Consider the following 16,493-nt stretch of genomic DNA (forward strand, 5'->3'; position numbering starts at 1 on the left):
AAGAAAAGGTCAAGCAGAGCGCTTGTGAGCGACTTGCCATAGGAGGACTAGGCTGAGAGAATCTGCAGGGCTTTGCTGCAAAAATGGGATTGGGGAAATGGCCAGTGGGGAACTGCTTGCTGACTGGGACTGGAGAAGAATGCGTATGTGCTGCTGGCCTGGGGTGGGGTGGGGGGGTCCTCCCCCTGAGTTTTTACATCTTCTCTTCTCTTATCTGAAGAGCTGCTCCTTCTCCCTGCAGGGCACAAACCTTCCTGTAACTCAGCCCCCACAAAGCTCCTACCCTCTTACATTTGCGGTTAACTGCATCTTGCTGTGATGCTGTCGTAGCTATTTTGTTGGTTCTGGTTAGTTGCTCTTGGTCCCAGCTGCCTCTCAGGACACCGGGCCCCTTTCTTGTTCTGCATTGCTTTTAGTTCAGTATTTTCCCCCTTAAGGTCGATATACAGCCATGAGATGACAGTGCCTTCTCTAATGGCCCCCAGTCAATGTTTCCTTCAGCCATGACTTTCCTTAAAAAAAATCGGGGATACTGACTTTAGAATTTTCACCTCCATTGAAATTGAGACCTCTGTTGTTTTGCAGAACAGATTCGTTGGATATTTTGCAATGGTGAAAAATATCTACAATTTGACTCTTCCTCCAATAAAAAAACTCACAATCAAAAAAATCGTGATTTATTCAATTCATGGTAAGTGCTGAATGTATAATTGGAGAAATGGGCAGGAGGGCCAGTGTTCTTACTGTTTGGGAGGGTTTTCTCACAGTTATATACACAGACAGTTCCTCCCCCTGGAATTGCCCATTAGCCCTGTACTGCTGTGGCCAGATTGTCACTATCGTTCAGTTGCTGAGTCATGTCTGACTCTTTTGTGGCCCTGTGGACTGCAGCCCGCCAGGCTCCTCTGTCTGTGGGATTTCCCAGGCAAGAATACTGGAGTGGGTTCCCATTTCCTTCTCCAGGGGATCTTCCCGACCCAGGGATCGAACCCACGTCTTCTGCAATGGCAGGAGAATTCTTCACCCTTGAGCCACCTGGGAAGCCCTGTGGCCACATTACCACCACTCGGATGTCCTCTCCTTTCCTTTCCCAGTTTAAGGGGCTCCATCCACCCCCTTCCCTTTCTCCTATTCTCATTGCAGCTCTGGGCTCAGCCCAGAGTATCCTTTTCAGAGAAGGACCTCTGAGATTAAAGGGAGTACGGGCCCGTGAGGCTGGAGACCACTTCTTTCTCACACCTCATCTCTGGCTCAGGGTTTGTCTTGGCGGAGACATCCCTGGATCATTCTCTCCTTCTCCGTTCAGAGATCCTCCTTTTTTTTTTTTTCCCCCCCTCATCATCTGGTTTTCTTCGACTTTCTGCTCACCATCAAAAGTTTCTCCCTTTACCCACCCTCCTCTCCTATAGCCCTCTCTCCCCAGAAACTCCATCAGGATGTCTTAAATACCTGAACAGCAGATGCATTTTGTTACCATGATTCTTTTTTTTTTTTTTTTTTTTTTTTACGAATAACTCCCAAGAACTACTTTGGGTCAGGCCCCCGGCTCATGTTTCTCTGGAGCCCGTGAGTGGTAAGCAAAGGAGAGGAATGTACGTGAATGGAGAGCTGACAGCAGTGTTGGAAAGTTTCCTGGAGAGGACAGCACTTGGGTCTTCCTTCCCTGAACCTACAGGAACACGGAAAAGGGTTCAGAGACACCTGGTCTCTGGGGGCCTGTCTCTCAGTACCCTAGCTCTTACCAGTTCTCACTGGGAGTAAAAATCCTTTTAAATTTCAAAAGAGCTGGCTGTACCTGCTTCACGAATGTAAGGAGAAAGGCAGGGACCTGCTGTCGCCCTGGGAGACTGGTCGGATCATTCATCTCTGGGACTTGAAGGAGGGGGAGAGGAATAGAGGTCAAGCCCCATGTTCTATTTCTCTCTCACCTGCCTGGCTTCCCTGCACCTCACGGTCTCAGGGAGGCAGGAGACGGAGACCCCTCAGTGGAAGGGATGGGGCTCCCCCACTGCCAGGGGTGTGACAGGAGGGGACGTTTCTGGCTCTGATCCCCGAAAGCATCACCAGCTTGAGCACCTGGTGTTGCTAGAGTCTCCCGGGTGGTGTGGGGCCAGGGTGCTAGTCTCCACTCAGACAGCCCCGTGTTTTTAGTCCCCTGAGGAGTCACACAAAATCCTGTCTGTTGCTGTTGTTCAGTCTCTATGTTGCGTCCAATTCTTCAGGACCCCATAGACTGCAGCACGTTGGGCTCCCCTGTCCTTCACCATCTCCCAGAGTTCACTCAAATCCATGCCCATTGAGTTGATGATGCTATCCAACCATCTCATTCTCTGCCACCCTCTTCTCCTTTTGCCTGCAATTTCCCCCAGTATCAGGGCTTCCTTGGACGCTCAGATGGTAAAGTATCTGCCTGCGGTGCAGGAGACCCAGGTTCGATCCCTGGGTTGGGAAGATCCTCTGGAAGAGGAAATGGCAACCCACTCCAGTATTCTTGGCCTGGAAAATCTCATGGACAGAGGAGCCTCGTGGGCTACAGTCCATGGGGTCACAAAGAGCTGGACACGACCGAGCGACTGACATTTCACTAAAATACTCTCTAGACATTTTTTAATGCTTCATCCAATTCTTCAGTAATAAGAGACTCCTTCAAAATATATGTAAAAATTGCATAGTTAAAATTACAATTATTAAATAGAAAAAGCTTTTTTTCAGATTATTTATATATTCCTCCCTCCCTACCCACACACCCTCACATCACCACCACCACCTCCTAGTGGTGGTGAGGAATTGTGAGGGCCAACCACAAGCAGATCACGTGGGTTTCTGGCTTCTAGAAACAAACTTCAACCCAGGAGCAGGGGTTCTATAGGCAATTTTGGTCTAGATTTCCAAACAAGCATTGCACAGGCAGACCCTGGAAACCCAGCCTGTCCCTGCACAAGCCTGCCTCTGTGTATAAAGGAGTAACTGTTTGTGAGAAGGCTCTGTGGACTGCAGAGTTCTTTACAGGTCCATTCTGACCGTCTCATGTGTGTGTGATGAATGAGGGACAGGGTTGGAGTGGAGTCTCGCTCGGAATGCCAGCTGCCCTCAGACCTCCCTGGGGTGAAGCCAGGCTCGTGGGCAGGAAGGGACAGGGGTGGTTCACTCTGCATCGTTCCCTGCAGAAAGAGCCAGACTGCTCTTCTCTGCAGTGTGAGAGACAACACAGGGGGCTGGTGGAGCAATTGCTTTCTCTCGAAATTTTAAACTCAGCTGTAAAACCAAGTCGGCGGCATGAGAGCCTGGTTTATACCTGCGTGTCTCGTCTCCCTCAGGGCCCTCTCGGTGCATGATGAGAATCCGAGAAGACCTCATTTTATCATGCTTTCCTTTATCTCACTTCACAGATGTTGCTTTAAAAAAAAAAACAAAAACAAAGGTTTGTGACAATTCTGCATTGTCAGATGATGGTTACCATTTTTTAGCAATTTGGCAATCAAGTCTTTTTTTAATGAATGTATGTAGTGTTTTTTAGACGTAAATAGACTACAGTACAGTGTAAATATACATTTTTATATGCACTGGGAAACAGAAAAAAAATTCACGTGACTCGCTTTATTGCGATATTCGCTTTGTTGTAGTGGTCTGGAAACAAACCCACAGTATCCCTGAGGTATGCCTGTAACAGTATCTGCACACACCTCTGTGAGTATGAAGCTATTCCAAACAGGCAAATAGGCATTTAGTCTGATGGAGTTTTGATGCATTGCTCAAACATGAACCATGAGAAGAGGAGTCATTTCTCAAAATGCTAAGCTTGAAAATGGTTTTAACAAGTTCTAGCGTTTCATAAATTGTCTCAGTCTGATATCATGTCCTAAGACTGTGGACGGTTCTTAATATTTTGAGTTTTACTTAACCTCTGTGGAGATACTCTTAAAACTGTTAAGTGTAGATCTGGAACTAATGCAAATTTATAAGCACTGCAGGGCAAAAACTGGTGGAGAGATTTATGGGTTTAGTTTCCTCATCTCAGGGCTTCCCAGGTGGCTCAGTGGTAAAGAATCCGCATGTCGTATGGGAGACCTGGGTACAATCCCTGTGTTGGGAAGATTCCCTGAAGAAGGGAAAGGCTACCCACTCCAGTATTCTGGCCCAGAGAATTCCATGGACTGTATGGTCCATGGGGTCGCAAAGAGTTGGACAAGACTAAGCGACTTGCACTTCACTTCTCAGGCTGACATAAAGTAGTGGATTTTAAAAGTCTACTTTGAGACCCCTCATAGAGGCTTCCAGACAGAAGCTTGTGCCCTTCGCAGCTGTTCTTATGGTGTGGGACTTGGCTGGCAGTGCCGACTTAGGAAGGCATGCCTGGCATGCTAAAATTCTTGCTGCGCCCACATAAATAAGCAGGCCAAACTCAGGGATACCAGCCCTCATTTGGAATAAGAATTTTCTCCTTTGAGGGAGATCAAGATGGCAGAGTAGGAGGGTGCTGAGTTTACTTGCTCCCACCCCCTGCCAAGAACACGTCAAAAATACAACTTGTGGAGCAACCCAGGGTAGATAAGCTCTTCTACAGCCAAGTCTGTAAAGAAAACAATTCTGGAGTCTGGCAGGGAGGAGAAGCAATCTGATTAAGACCTGCACCCTTGGTGGGAGACCCAGAAGAGGAGAGGGGTGGTGTCATGGGCTTAGGGATTCTCCCAGAGGAGTGAGGGATTTGAGCTGCACCCCAACTCATGGTCTAGCACCAGGAAGATGGGTCCCCTTGGCTGGTTGTTTTTTTTTTTTTTAATATTTTATTTTTATTAGTGGTTTTATTGATTTGCAATTTACCATTCTATGTAAAATTCAATACTAACTTAATTATCTTTAGTCATTACCTGAGAATCAGTTTTTTTAAAAAACTATTAAATCCTATTAAAGCAACACTAATGTCAGCTTCAAATTGGCTGACTCACCACATCATTACACATAGTCATCCTGCATCTGCAGTCTGTTTGTGGAATGGTATAGCTTGAAAATAACAAATCACTGTGGTCTCTGGAATTGAAAATGTTAGTAGAGAGGTAACTCACATACCAGAACACAAATGATGCTGGAATGCTTAGATGCATCTGATTCTATGTTAGCTAAGTGTCAGCCACACTTTTGTATCCCCTTAGCAGGTCTGAAAGCCAGTGGGGCTGAGGGGAGGCTGTGAAACACTGAGAGCCCTGCTCTTAAAGAGCAAAGTGGTGGCTAATACACCATCCCAACCGAGGCAGCAGCCTGGAAACTGACCAGGGAGAAGGCAACCTTGGCCAGTACTCTGTTGCTACCCACATTTAGGAGGAGCAAAGCTACTCCGGGGCAGTGACTGACATTGCTGGTGAGACAGAAACCAGCCCAGAAGTGAGGCACCAACGTCTCTAGCCCGACCCAGCCTCTCACCAGGGACAAAAGGTGAAACCAGCATAGAATTGTGGCCTCCAGCCCTTGGGGCACTAGTGGTAAAGAACTCCTCCAGTGCAGGAGACATAAGAGACATGGGTTCAATCCCTGGGTTGGGAAGATCCCCTGGAGAAGGGAAACAACTCACTCCAGTGTTCTGGCCTGGAGAATCCCATGGACAGAGGAGCCTGAGGGACTACAGTCCACGGAGTCGCAAGGAGCTGGACACAACTGAAGAGACTTAGCATGCCTGCACACAAGCCCTGAGCCCCTGATGTGTCCCAAACCAAGGCGAAGACTGCCATCTCACTCATTCACACACACACGGGGCTGCGCCTGGCTCTGGCTGTAGCCTCTCCATCTCCAGCCCCACCCCCCACCAAGGTGGTGACTCTCAGAGCATCTCGGGGAGAGATGGGACCCACGCTCGCTTCCGGTCCAGCTGTCCCACCAAAGCCACCGGGCACACCTAGGCTGGGTAGGGATGCTTCCGCACAAGGACACGCCTTCAAGACCAGGATAGGTAACTGATTCACCTGATTTCATAGAGACAGAGCAAGTTAAACACAATGAGGAGGTAGGAGTATCAGAGGAAAGAACAAGGGAAAAAATCTGTAAGAACTCTAAAGAATAATCTTCCTTTGAGATTATGATCATAACAGAGAGAGAGTGGGGAGACTGTCGGGAAAAAGGGACAGACGGCATCTCCTCCAGGCTTGTAGCTTCTCCAGGGTTGTCTTCACCGCTCATGGTCTTTAAGCTATTTTACCACTCTAAGTCATAGAAAAATGATGATAATGCAAACTTTTTAGGCATAGAAATGCAAATTAGTTGTGTCTAGTAGAATGCAATTGCTTATTGACCTGTTTGGTATCTATTTGTAAATTAATTTCATCATTCCTTATCTGCTCGCGAATGCAGTACTTTGAACCAGCTACAAGATTTGACTGTTTTTCTTTTAATAAGATTTTTGACGTGTTAAAAAAGTACAAGTACAGGACAGTGCTATGGTATGCAACAATTTCTGTAAAACAATATATATATATTTATTTATGTTTGTATGTATGATGCTTAGTTGCTCAGTCGTGTCCAACTCGTTGTGATACTTTGGACTGTAGCCCACCAGGCTCCTCTGCGGGACTTTTCAGGCAAGAATCCTTGAGTGGGTTGCCCTTTTCCCTCTCTCGGGGATCTTCCCAACACAGGGATCAAACCCACATCTCCTGCATCCCCTGCATTGGATTCTTTCATGTGCTGAGCCATCGGGGAAGCCCTGTTTGTATATATATACACATATAAAATATATAAAACTCGGAGAAAATAAATTTGATTATACATACATAAAAACAGAATCTAAATAATAGGAGTTATCTGTTGGGGCTGGCAAACTAAACAGGTGGGAGATAGGTGAAATGGACACTCTTCATCTTTATATTTTATTTTTAAATCATGTGATATACTTACAGTATTTTAAAACTTTTTAATGTGTGGGAATTCAAGCTCATCAAACAAAGCCCTTGTCCCTTGATAAATATCTTAATGTTTAGCTCTGCATTTCCTGAATTCTAGTTAATATTAGTCGAAACGAGTTCTGCAACTGGATATGACAGAGAGAACTGAGGCAAAGCCATGGCTCCTAATGACAAATGAGTATTTCAGTGTCAGTGAGAACAAAATTAAATGAACATGAAACAATATGAGAAAATAATCAAGAATGATCGATAAATGACTTTGTTAGAATATTTGTTTTAGTTCTATGCCTTTGGTTCTGTGCATCTTTAAATGAAATATACAGGGTTGAAACAAAAGCAAGACAAGATAATTGGAGGTTTGAGAAACCAACTCTTTGAGGAAATACTAAAATAAGTGGGTCGATTAAATTGGAAAAACCAGAGTGGGGCAAAAAACCATTTGTCTGTAAATATATACTGAACACAGCAGGAATGTTTGGATACAGCTATCCTGTGTTTTGCATAAACTGGACTTAAGGCAAGAGGAGTTTTAGTTTATTATTAAGAAACATCATGATTGAAAGCTATACATCAGTAAGAAAAGTTTCAAGTCCCCGTCCCTAATTTTTTAATTTTTTTGCTAGGTAGGTGAGCAGTAAGATTCTAAGTCTTAGAAGCTGAACTGTGTCCTTTTTGTTTTGGGGTTTTTTTTTTTTTTTTTCCCTCCAGCCTTATAAACTCTGCCTGGGGGACAGAATTGGATTGAAGCTTTGTCTTTCAAAGACAAAATCCAGGCAAGATCCAAATGATTCAGTATTAACTCAGTGTTAGCTGGGTTCATTTTTCCTCTTTCTAATTCATATTGTTGATTTTTAGACATTCTGGTCTTTGCTCTAACCGGTCTAAACCTTTAATTTCATTCAGGTGTTGGAAAAGGCAATGGACATGATCTAAAAGTACAAATAATAATGCAACGAAAGACTGTCTTTTTCTGTTCTGCTTCCAGAAACTGTAGGGTAAGAGAAAGCACGTGAACTGAAAAGTCTGGTATTTGTTTTAAATCTCAAATCGGCACACTGACCTCCCCAAACCATTTATCACCATAGGGAAAGGCCATGTCGCTTTCTGGTTACCATCCAACTTGGTGTCCCTGGGTTTGGATGTGAGTCAGGTGTTACACTGATTGTTCAATATTGTTTTCAGGGTGTTTTCCAGAATACACTTTTGGTTCAGAGTGGTGCTTTGCCCTTCACTTTTCCACAGATGCTAAGCATGTTCCCAGAAACCTATCAGAGTTTTAAATTCATGCCTCTGGTCACTTTTAGCCATGTCCTGTTCTTCCTGGTCATTGTATTATATGGCACTGATTCTGAAATTTCAGTGCCCATGAAAATCACCTGCTTCCATATCTTGGCAATTGTAAATAATGCTGCTATGAACATTGGGGTGCATGTATATTTTTAAATTAATGGTTTTTTTTCCAGATATATACCAAGAAGTAGATTGCTGGGTCATAGTTTTATATTTTTGTTTTTTTGAGAAACCTCCATACTGTTTGCACAGTGGCGGCATCAATTTACTTTTCCAACAGTTTTTGAAGTTTCACTTTTCTCCACGTCCTCACCAACATTTGTTATTTGTCATCTTGATGATAGCCATTCTGATGGGTTTGAGGTGATAGCTCATTGTGGTTTTAGTTTGTATTTATCTGGTAGTTAACAATGTTGAGCATCTTTTCGTGTGCCTGTTGGCCATCTGGATGTCCGCTGGAAAAATGTCTATTCAGATCTTCTGCCCACTTTTTAATTAGGTTGCTTGTTTTGGTTTCTTGTTTAATGTTGCAGGAGCTGCTTATATATTTCGGATGTTAACACTTTATCAGTCAAATCATTTGCAAATATTTTTTCCGTTTTGGTTGTCTCTGTATTGTCGATAGTGTGCTTTGCTGTGCAAGAGCATGTATGTTCGGAGAAGGCAATGGCACCCCACTCCAGTACTCTTGCCTGGAAAATCCCATGGATGGAGGAGCCTGGTAGGCTGCAGTCCATGGGGTCGCGAAGAGTCGGATACGACTGAGCGACTTCCCTTTCACTTTTCACTTTCATGCATTGGAGAAGGAAATGGCAACCCACTCCAGTGTTCTTGCCTGAAGAATCCCAGGGACGGGGGAGCCTGGTGGGCTGCCGTCTCTGGGGTCGCACAGAGTCGGACACGACTGAAGCGAATTAGCAGCAGCAACAGCACCAGCAGCAGCAGCATGTATGTTTAATTAGGTCCCATTCATTCCTTTTTGCTTGTTTCCTTTCATTTAAGAGACAGATCCAAGGAATTCAAAGAATTATTGCCACAATTTACATCAAAGAGTGTTCAGCCTGTGTTTTCCTCTAGGAGTTTTATAGTATCAGGTCTTACATTTAGATTTTAATCCATTCTGAGTTTATTTTTGTACAGGGTGTTAGAAAATGTTCTTTTACACATAGCTGTTCTACGGCCTTTGTTTTGAAGTCTATTTTGTCTGATGAAAGTATTGCTACTTTCAGTGATTGTATTTAGTGCTAATTGGTTCTTTTTAATATCTCTTTTTGAAGTTCTTACTGTGTTCATTCTTCTTTCAAGTCTGAATTTCCTTATGGGCATGACTCTGAATACTTTATCAGGTTGATCCCTTATGTCCATTTTGTTGGTTCTTTTTCTGAGGTCTTGTCTTTTTCTCTCATTTGGGACATATTCCCATCTCCTCATTTTCCCTGACTCTGAGTTTGTTTCTATGAATTAGGTGGATCACCGACATCAGGTTTTGAAGAATTGGCCTTAGGTAGAGGGTTTCCTATGGGACTGAGAAGAGCAATCCTGGCTCGTCACCAGAGCCAGGGATGTTTTTAGCGTGGGCTGTATGTGCCCACCTGTTGTGTAGCGCCACTGTAGCTGCAGACACACGAGTGGATGGCGCTGGCCCCCAGGCTGGCTGCCTATGAGGCCTGGCCTGCTGCAGGTTCACTGGTGGGCAGGGAGGGCCTCAGTGTGGCTGGCTTGGCGCCCAGCCACAACAGTTGCAGATACAGTTGTGATGAGCTTGGTCCCTTAGGGTGGGAGGTGCTTTGGAGGACTGGCCCCTAGGGTGAGCACGTGGGGCAGGGCGAGTCTGCAAGAGAACACCGGGGTGGGGTGCATGGTGCTAGCCAGGTAGATGGCAGACGCTTGAAGTGGCACCCGCCACCTGGGCCAGCTAGGTGGAGGGGGAATTTTTTACACGATGCCTGCCAGCACTTTGTTCTCCAGAGGAAGCTTCTGCCCCTGTGGCACTCACCCTGAAGTTTATACACGTACTTCACATATGGCCAGGGCCCCTTTCGAAGTACAGCCTCCGCACTGGGGCTCCTCGTGAGGGAGTTTGTGCACGTGGCCTTTAACACATTATCGACTGGGGGATTTCTGCAGATAACTAATGCCTGTGGCCGGTGATTTGTCATGTAAATGAATATTGAAACGTCTCTGATCAATAACATCTGGGTAGCAGAAGACGTATTATTACGTCTCTGGTCAGAAGAGCAGGAGTTTCATTTCCCACCACCCTCCTGCTCTCCTGGATATAAGCCCTACTGGTTTTTGGAACCGGATGTTCTGGGGGCTCATCTTCCCCAGAGCTGGGGTGCCTGATGAGAGGGGCTCGAACCCCTCCTCTCCACAGGGAGAACTTCCACCTTGGTGAGCCCCCCCCACTTGCGGGTAGTAGTCAAGCAGGGCGTACAGGTCTAAGACCACCCATCTCTGCCCTGCTGTCTCAGCGTGGATTTCTCTTCATATCTGCATTTGTAGCAGAGTTGTCCTGCTAGTCTTCAGGTCATTCACAGAGTCGTCCCGTAGGTAGCTGTAGTTTTGGTGTGTCTGTGGGGGCCGGTGAGCTGGGCACCCTCCTCCTCCACCATCTTGATCCTGCCTCAGTGCTCCTCTTCACCGACACACATCCTTCCATGCCCAGCTCAGCATCTGCCGCCTCAGGGAAGCGCTCTCATTCTTCACCTCCTGTTAACCTCCCTGAAGCCCACAATGGCACCCTCAGTCTTTATCTTCCAGCTTGACACGTGATTACCTGCCATTCTGCTATTGCTCCTTGCGTGCTTAACTCATCATCAGAGTCTGCACCTCCTTTTGTAATTTTTTCCACAGGACCAAGCACAGACCTTTCCCACTATGGGTGCCATCCTCACCCAAGGGTGTATCAAGAACAAAGAAATAGTATAGCATCAAAGTCATTCATTCCAGAAACTTGGCCTATCCTTGGTTATTCCATCTAACTGTTTGCTACAGACAAGGCCAATAATCCCATCAGCAAATACATCTTTTATAAAATGTGACCCGTTAGGCATTGCTTTTTGAATGTGCATACTAGCTTTAAAATTGAACTTCTAATGTATTCTCAACATAGGAAAATCAGATGATAGACATTCAACCGTAATGTTAACCTGGTTGAAGTCTAATGGAAAACTGGACACTTTACAACAGTGCTGCACCATAACCTTCAATCACATTGGCCTATTAAAAATGTAAACCACAGTATTGCAACTTTAAAGATTACTAGTCACTGAGCTACATGACAAGAGTACTTGATTAAATATTAGAAGCTGCATAAAGTGAACATGAACTTCATTGTCTCATTATCAGGTTGATAATTCTGAATTCTATGTGTTCATCCAGATATTTCATGATGCTGAAACAGACAGAGTAATCATCTTGCTCTCTAACTGCCCACCTCTGTATGATGAGGTAAAAGTGAAATTTTTGTCTTCTTCGGTGAGTAATCAAGAAACAACCTATGCTGTTCATCTCATCTAGTCTTGTGAATGATTCCGATTTGGGATTTCCTTGACTATAATTCCCAATAAGCGAGATGACAGGCAATGTCAACCCCAAGTTGGGGAGGGGAAGAAAACAAGTCAGATTAATATAAAGAATTTTTTAAAATCAGAAAATATGTAAGGAAACCCTTTTTGCTTATTTTCTAAATTCTGTACAATTTGCATGTGTTCATTTTCGAGTAAGAAAAAAATACAAAAACCAGGATGTTAAAAACAAAACAATGTATATCTTACTACATAGCAGTGATCATATTTTTGCTTTGTATCTTTAAAACACATTTCTCCCCATAACTTATAAAATACTTTAACGGGAGGGAGGTTTTGCTTTCCTCGGAATTGATGTATAATTCATTTAAAATAGTATATTTAATCCAATATTTATGAAATATAATGTCTGCCACAGTCATTACATTATCATGAGGGTATAATTATGTTGACCAGTTAGCAAATGTCTGATTATTCTGTATATGGCAATAATCTGTATATAGTAAACTTCTAAGCCTCAATTGCCAGTTCATTTTCCTATAATATCATCAACCAAACTGCCAACAGATAACTGTGTTGCTCAATTTAAAGCTTATTTCCTTCATCCCCCGGTTGCTCCCCGTTGGGGGAGAACTGACTAAGTTTGAAGCAGTAAATGTGTTGAAGCAAGTGACTTGGAAAGTTCCCCTTGAGTAATGGAGCCAGTCTGAGTTCTCTTCATCAGTGGTCTCTAAGCAGAAGTGCTAATGTGGGGATGTTGGTTTCATCTGGCCTTTGTGATTTTCAGGCCCGTGAGATGAAAGCTGTTTTGGAAATTCTAGCTATTTCTATCATCATTATCGATAGCGGTTAATTATCTAATGTAGCTGTTCTTTGTAAAAATGGATGATACGCTGGGGCAGAAATCCGCATAGTCCTTAGTAGCTTCTGTTTGGCACTATCCAAACCAGATTAAAATACCAGTGTCTAAATTTATAAATATCTGTCATAGAGAAAATACATTTCCTTGAAAATTTTGCTGGAAACGACAAGAGAAAGGAATGGTAATCTCTTAAAGTCTCCTCCTAGGTGTCTTGAGTATAATGTTGACTAGAAGTGCTGCATTTTAATAACTACAACTATTTGATGAACACACAAATGAAGGAAGAAATTTTAATCCCTCTGGAATGACTATTTTTCACAGTTACATGGATACTGAGAACTAATCGTTGTTTTAAACCATGTCTTTTTAGGCTCTTCCTAAATACTACGACAACTGTGCATTCTTCTTCTGGTTCCATATGTCTTTTATACAAAATAACAGGTATGGCCGTGGCATAATCCAGTAGGAACGGCTTAGTCTCCAATGACTACGTAAGGGGTAATGACAAGCCTTTATTTTAAAGTTATCTTACTTGGCTGTGTTGGGTCTTAACTGTGGCACACAGGCTTAGTTGCCACCTGTGGGACTGCTCCGTGGCGTGTGGGATCTTAGTTCCCCGACCAAAGATCGAACCTGCATTTTAAGGCAGGTTCTTAATCACTGCGCCACCAGGGAAGTCCCTGACAAGTCTTTTGCTAATTACTCAAACCCAGTTTATAGATACCAAAAATTCTTTTAAATCCCCGTTTTTACTGCCTTATTTATTGTGATCTGGTTATTTTTAAAAATGGGGCTATTCTTGAGATCCACTGATGCATTATCCTCAAGATCCGTGCCGTAGGACTGCTATAAAACATCCTGTAACCAGATCTTGACTGGTAACAAGTCCTTCCTGTGAAAGTTCAATATGAATCTGTTTAGCACCTCAAATATGGCAGGTCCTCAGTACATGCTGATTTACTGATGACCAACCAATACCATATTCTACACCATAGTAAGGCATCACCCAGGGAGGCTTTGGCTAGTTTAAAAGCTGGCTGACACACTTCTATTTTACACTTCTATATGTAGGGCAAAAGTTATAATCCACAGTAAGTACTGATGAAGACAGCTTAAAAAAATTATGAATAGTCTCCCATAAAAAATGTTCTAATAATTGGATAATCTACTGATTTGAAGATTATGCCAAAGAACCCCTATCATATCTGAACCTCATTCCTACATCTAGAAGTTCCCCACTTCTCTTGTCCTTGGTGCTGAAAGTTTGGATTGGTATCACCATCCCATCCCATCCCAGGAAAAACAATATACAAAAAATCGTACAGGAGTTTTGAAGAAGTGGTTGTGATTATATATGGCCTGAGTTGATAGTTCTCTTGACATACAATTCTAGCTTTTTCTTCAAATCTGGATGCCCTCTCTTCCCACCTCAAGTTCCAGGAAGGCAACAATACACCTACAACACTCACACACACTTAGTGGATTTCGACAGAATGCACTTTAGATGTGATGGAACTTTACCGATTTTTTTCCACTTGGATGTGCTTGTGATCAGTCATGTTCGACTTTCTGCAACCCCGTGCACTGTATAACCCACCAGGCTCCTCTGTCCGTGGGATTCTCTAGGCACGAATACTGGAGTGGGTTGCCATTCCCTTCTCCAGGGAATATTCCCGACCCAGGGATCGAAGTGTCTTTTAAATTATGAAGTGGGCATTTTGGATGCATGAAGTCTCGTAATACAAACAGCTTCACCCAGTAGTATGGAAATCTAAAATGTTAAATTTCCTGGCTGACCAAGTCTCCTGCACTGGCCAGCAGATTCTTTACTATGGACCCACCAGGGAAGCCCCCGTTTCACAGATGGAAAACTTTGACTCATGAGCAAAATCCCTCAAAATCGACATCTGGGTGGAATTTCATTTTGTGCTACTTCTGCAAAGCGGTTCTTGCTGAGGGACAGTTTTTTCCTTTAAGACACCATGGTTGTATTAGAGAGGCAACAAGTTCCATCACGTTTCTCCTCGCTTTTATATAGTTCCTCAAGATTTAACATTTAGATTTCTATACTACTGAGTGAAGCTGTTTGTATTATAAGACTTAATTCATCCAAAATGCCCACTTCATAATTTAAAAAGACACTTGTTTATACTGGGTTTTAATATACATCCAGTCTGATTTGTCCCATAACAATTTATTAAGTACAGATGTTAATTCCAAAGGCAATATTAGAAGAATCAGTGACACATTGTGACTCAAGGTTATTATACTTTGTCTCTTAATAGAGAGGTGAGCTTAGAAAGCTAACTAGATGCAGAGGAGCTGAGACTGATGGTGGCCAGCGAGTCTTTAAAACAAGGGTGCCCTACAGCATGGTTTTTCTGTTAGCCCTAAAATAAAATGTAAAAAAAAATTTTTTTTCTCTCTTCTAGGCTTTATCTTTCAAGAAGTGAATTGGATAATCCCCATAAAATAAAAGCATGGAAAACTTACAGTCAGGAGTTTGCAGTCGAGGTATATTTTGATGACATTTAAGTTGCTCCTGGTATCTGATTAAGTACAGTTCCCCTTCTAGGCTAGAATCATGTTCTTCCCAATCCTTGCTACATATTTATCTTTTAAATCTATGTCCTTGCTGATATGCTTATATTTATAGACATGTACATATGTTCTTGAGAAATCTATTAAATATATACAAGAATGTCAATGGCAGTATTTTCTTTGGAAGGACTATACATCACAGTTTTCGTCTGTATTAAGTTTGAAACAGTACACAGAACATTAGTTATCACTTTTAAGAACTTTGAAGAAATAAAACATTTCCTACCAAAATAAGATTTAAAGACTGCAGTTTCCCCTAATACTGTGGGTTTGTTTCATTTACTTATATATTTCTGGACAAGTATTTATTCCTTGCTTTGTTTTACATCTGTAACTTCAGATGTTAGAAGGTAATTTCTTTCCTCTATTTGACTTACAAACTGTTAACAATGATCAGAATGGCAGCAAAAACTATTTTAAAACTCAAAGTTCACACCAGCAGCCTCCCATCCCCAACAGGGGAAGTGAAGTGGATAATCGCTTTTTTTTTTTTTTTTTTCACACTCCAAGCACCACACAGATTTCGGCAAGCTTCCTTTAACTGTACACAGGGCATCAAGGGAGGGTAAAAGAATTTTCAGTAACCTCTGCTTTTGTCCGTCATTACTGAAGTCAAAGGGAACGTTTGCCTAGAGCAATCTAGATTTTTAAATCCACCACCCCTGCCCCCAACCAGCTTCACCCAAGCTTAGAAAAGTTTGAAGTAAGGTCAAGTTTTCATTATAGACACTGGTTAGCCCTGTGTCCACAGGGAATCACTATTTTCTCTTTGGTTCAGTTCAGTTGCTCAGTCGTGTCCGATTGTTTGTGACCCCACGAACCACAGCATGCCTCCCTGTCCATCACCAATTCCCGGAGTTTACTCAAACTCATGTCCATTGAGTCGGTGTTGCCATCCAACCATCTCATCCTCTGTTGTCCCCTTCTCCTCCTGCCCTCAATCTTTCCCCAGAATCAGGGTCTTTTCCAATGAGTCAGCTCTTCGCATCAGGTGGCCAAAGTATTGGGAGTTTCAGCTTCAGCATCAGTCCTTCCAATGTACCAGGTGCTATTTTATTCTAAGTACCTTCACTGCCTAACCGTTCTTGAAAGCAGTTCTACGCTGGCTTTATTATCTGAGCAATTTTCCTTTTATTGGCAAGGCTCTCAACAATCTAGCCCAGGTTGAATTTATCAGGAGATGAAAGGGAGCACTCGTGAGCACCTGCGCCTCTGCTAAAACACAGAACACCCATTCCTGGAAAACCTGACACTGCTAAAAGTGTGAAAGTGTGTGTCAGTCACGTCCAACTTTTTGTGACCTCATGCATGCAAAAAGTC

The 16,493-nt window shown here is 43.2% G+C and overlaps 1 protein-coding gene across 1 annotated transcript in view; it reads left to right on the forward strand.

Annotated features, from left to right (window-relative positions):
• Window positions 1–15,279, forward strand: part of LOC101107613 (phosphatidylinositol 3,4,5-trisphosphate 3-phosphatase TPTE2-like) — a 64,071-nt gene extending 48,792 nt beyond the window's left edge. Inside the window, exons 14-18 of the mRNA XM_060394381.1 lie at window positions 586–691; window positions 7,794–7,885; window positions 11,565–11,660; window positions 12,943–13,013; window positions 15,005–15,279. Of these exons, the coding sequence (XP_060250364.1) occupies window positions 586–691; window positions 7,794–7,885; window positions 11,565–11,660; window positions 12,943–13,013; window positions 15,005–15,107 (468 nt within the window). The 3' untranslated portion in view covers window positions 15,108–15,279. The remainder of the gene's footprint in view (window positions 1–585; window positions 692–7,793; window positions 7,886–11,564; window positions 11,661–12,942; window positions 13,014–15,004) is intronic.
• Window positions 15,280–16,493: the final 1,214 nt, after the last annotated feature.

Source organism: Ovis aries, chromosome 10 (assembly GCF_016772045.2).
Source record: "Ovis aries strain OAR_USU_Benz2616 breed Rambouillet chromosome 10, ARS-UI_Ramb_v3.0, whole genome shotgun sequence".
NCBI classification, from domain to species: domain Eukaryota; kingdom Metazoa; phylum Chordata; class Mammalia; order Artiodactyla; family Bovidae; genus Ovis; species Ovis aries.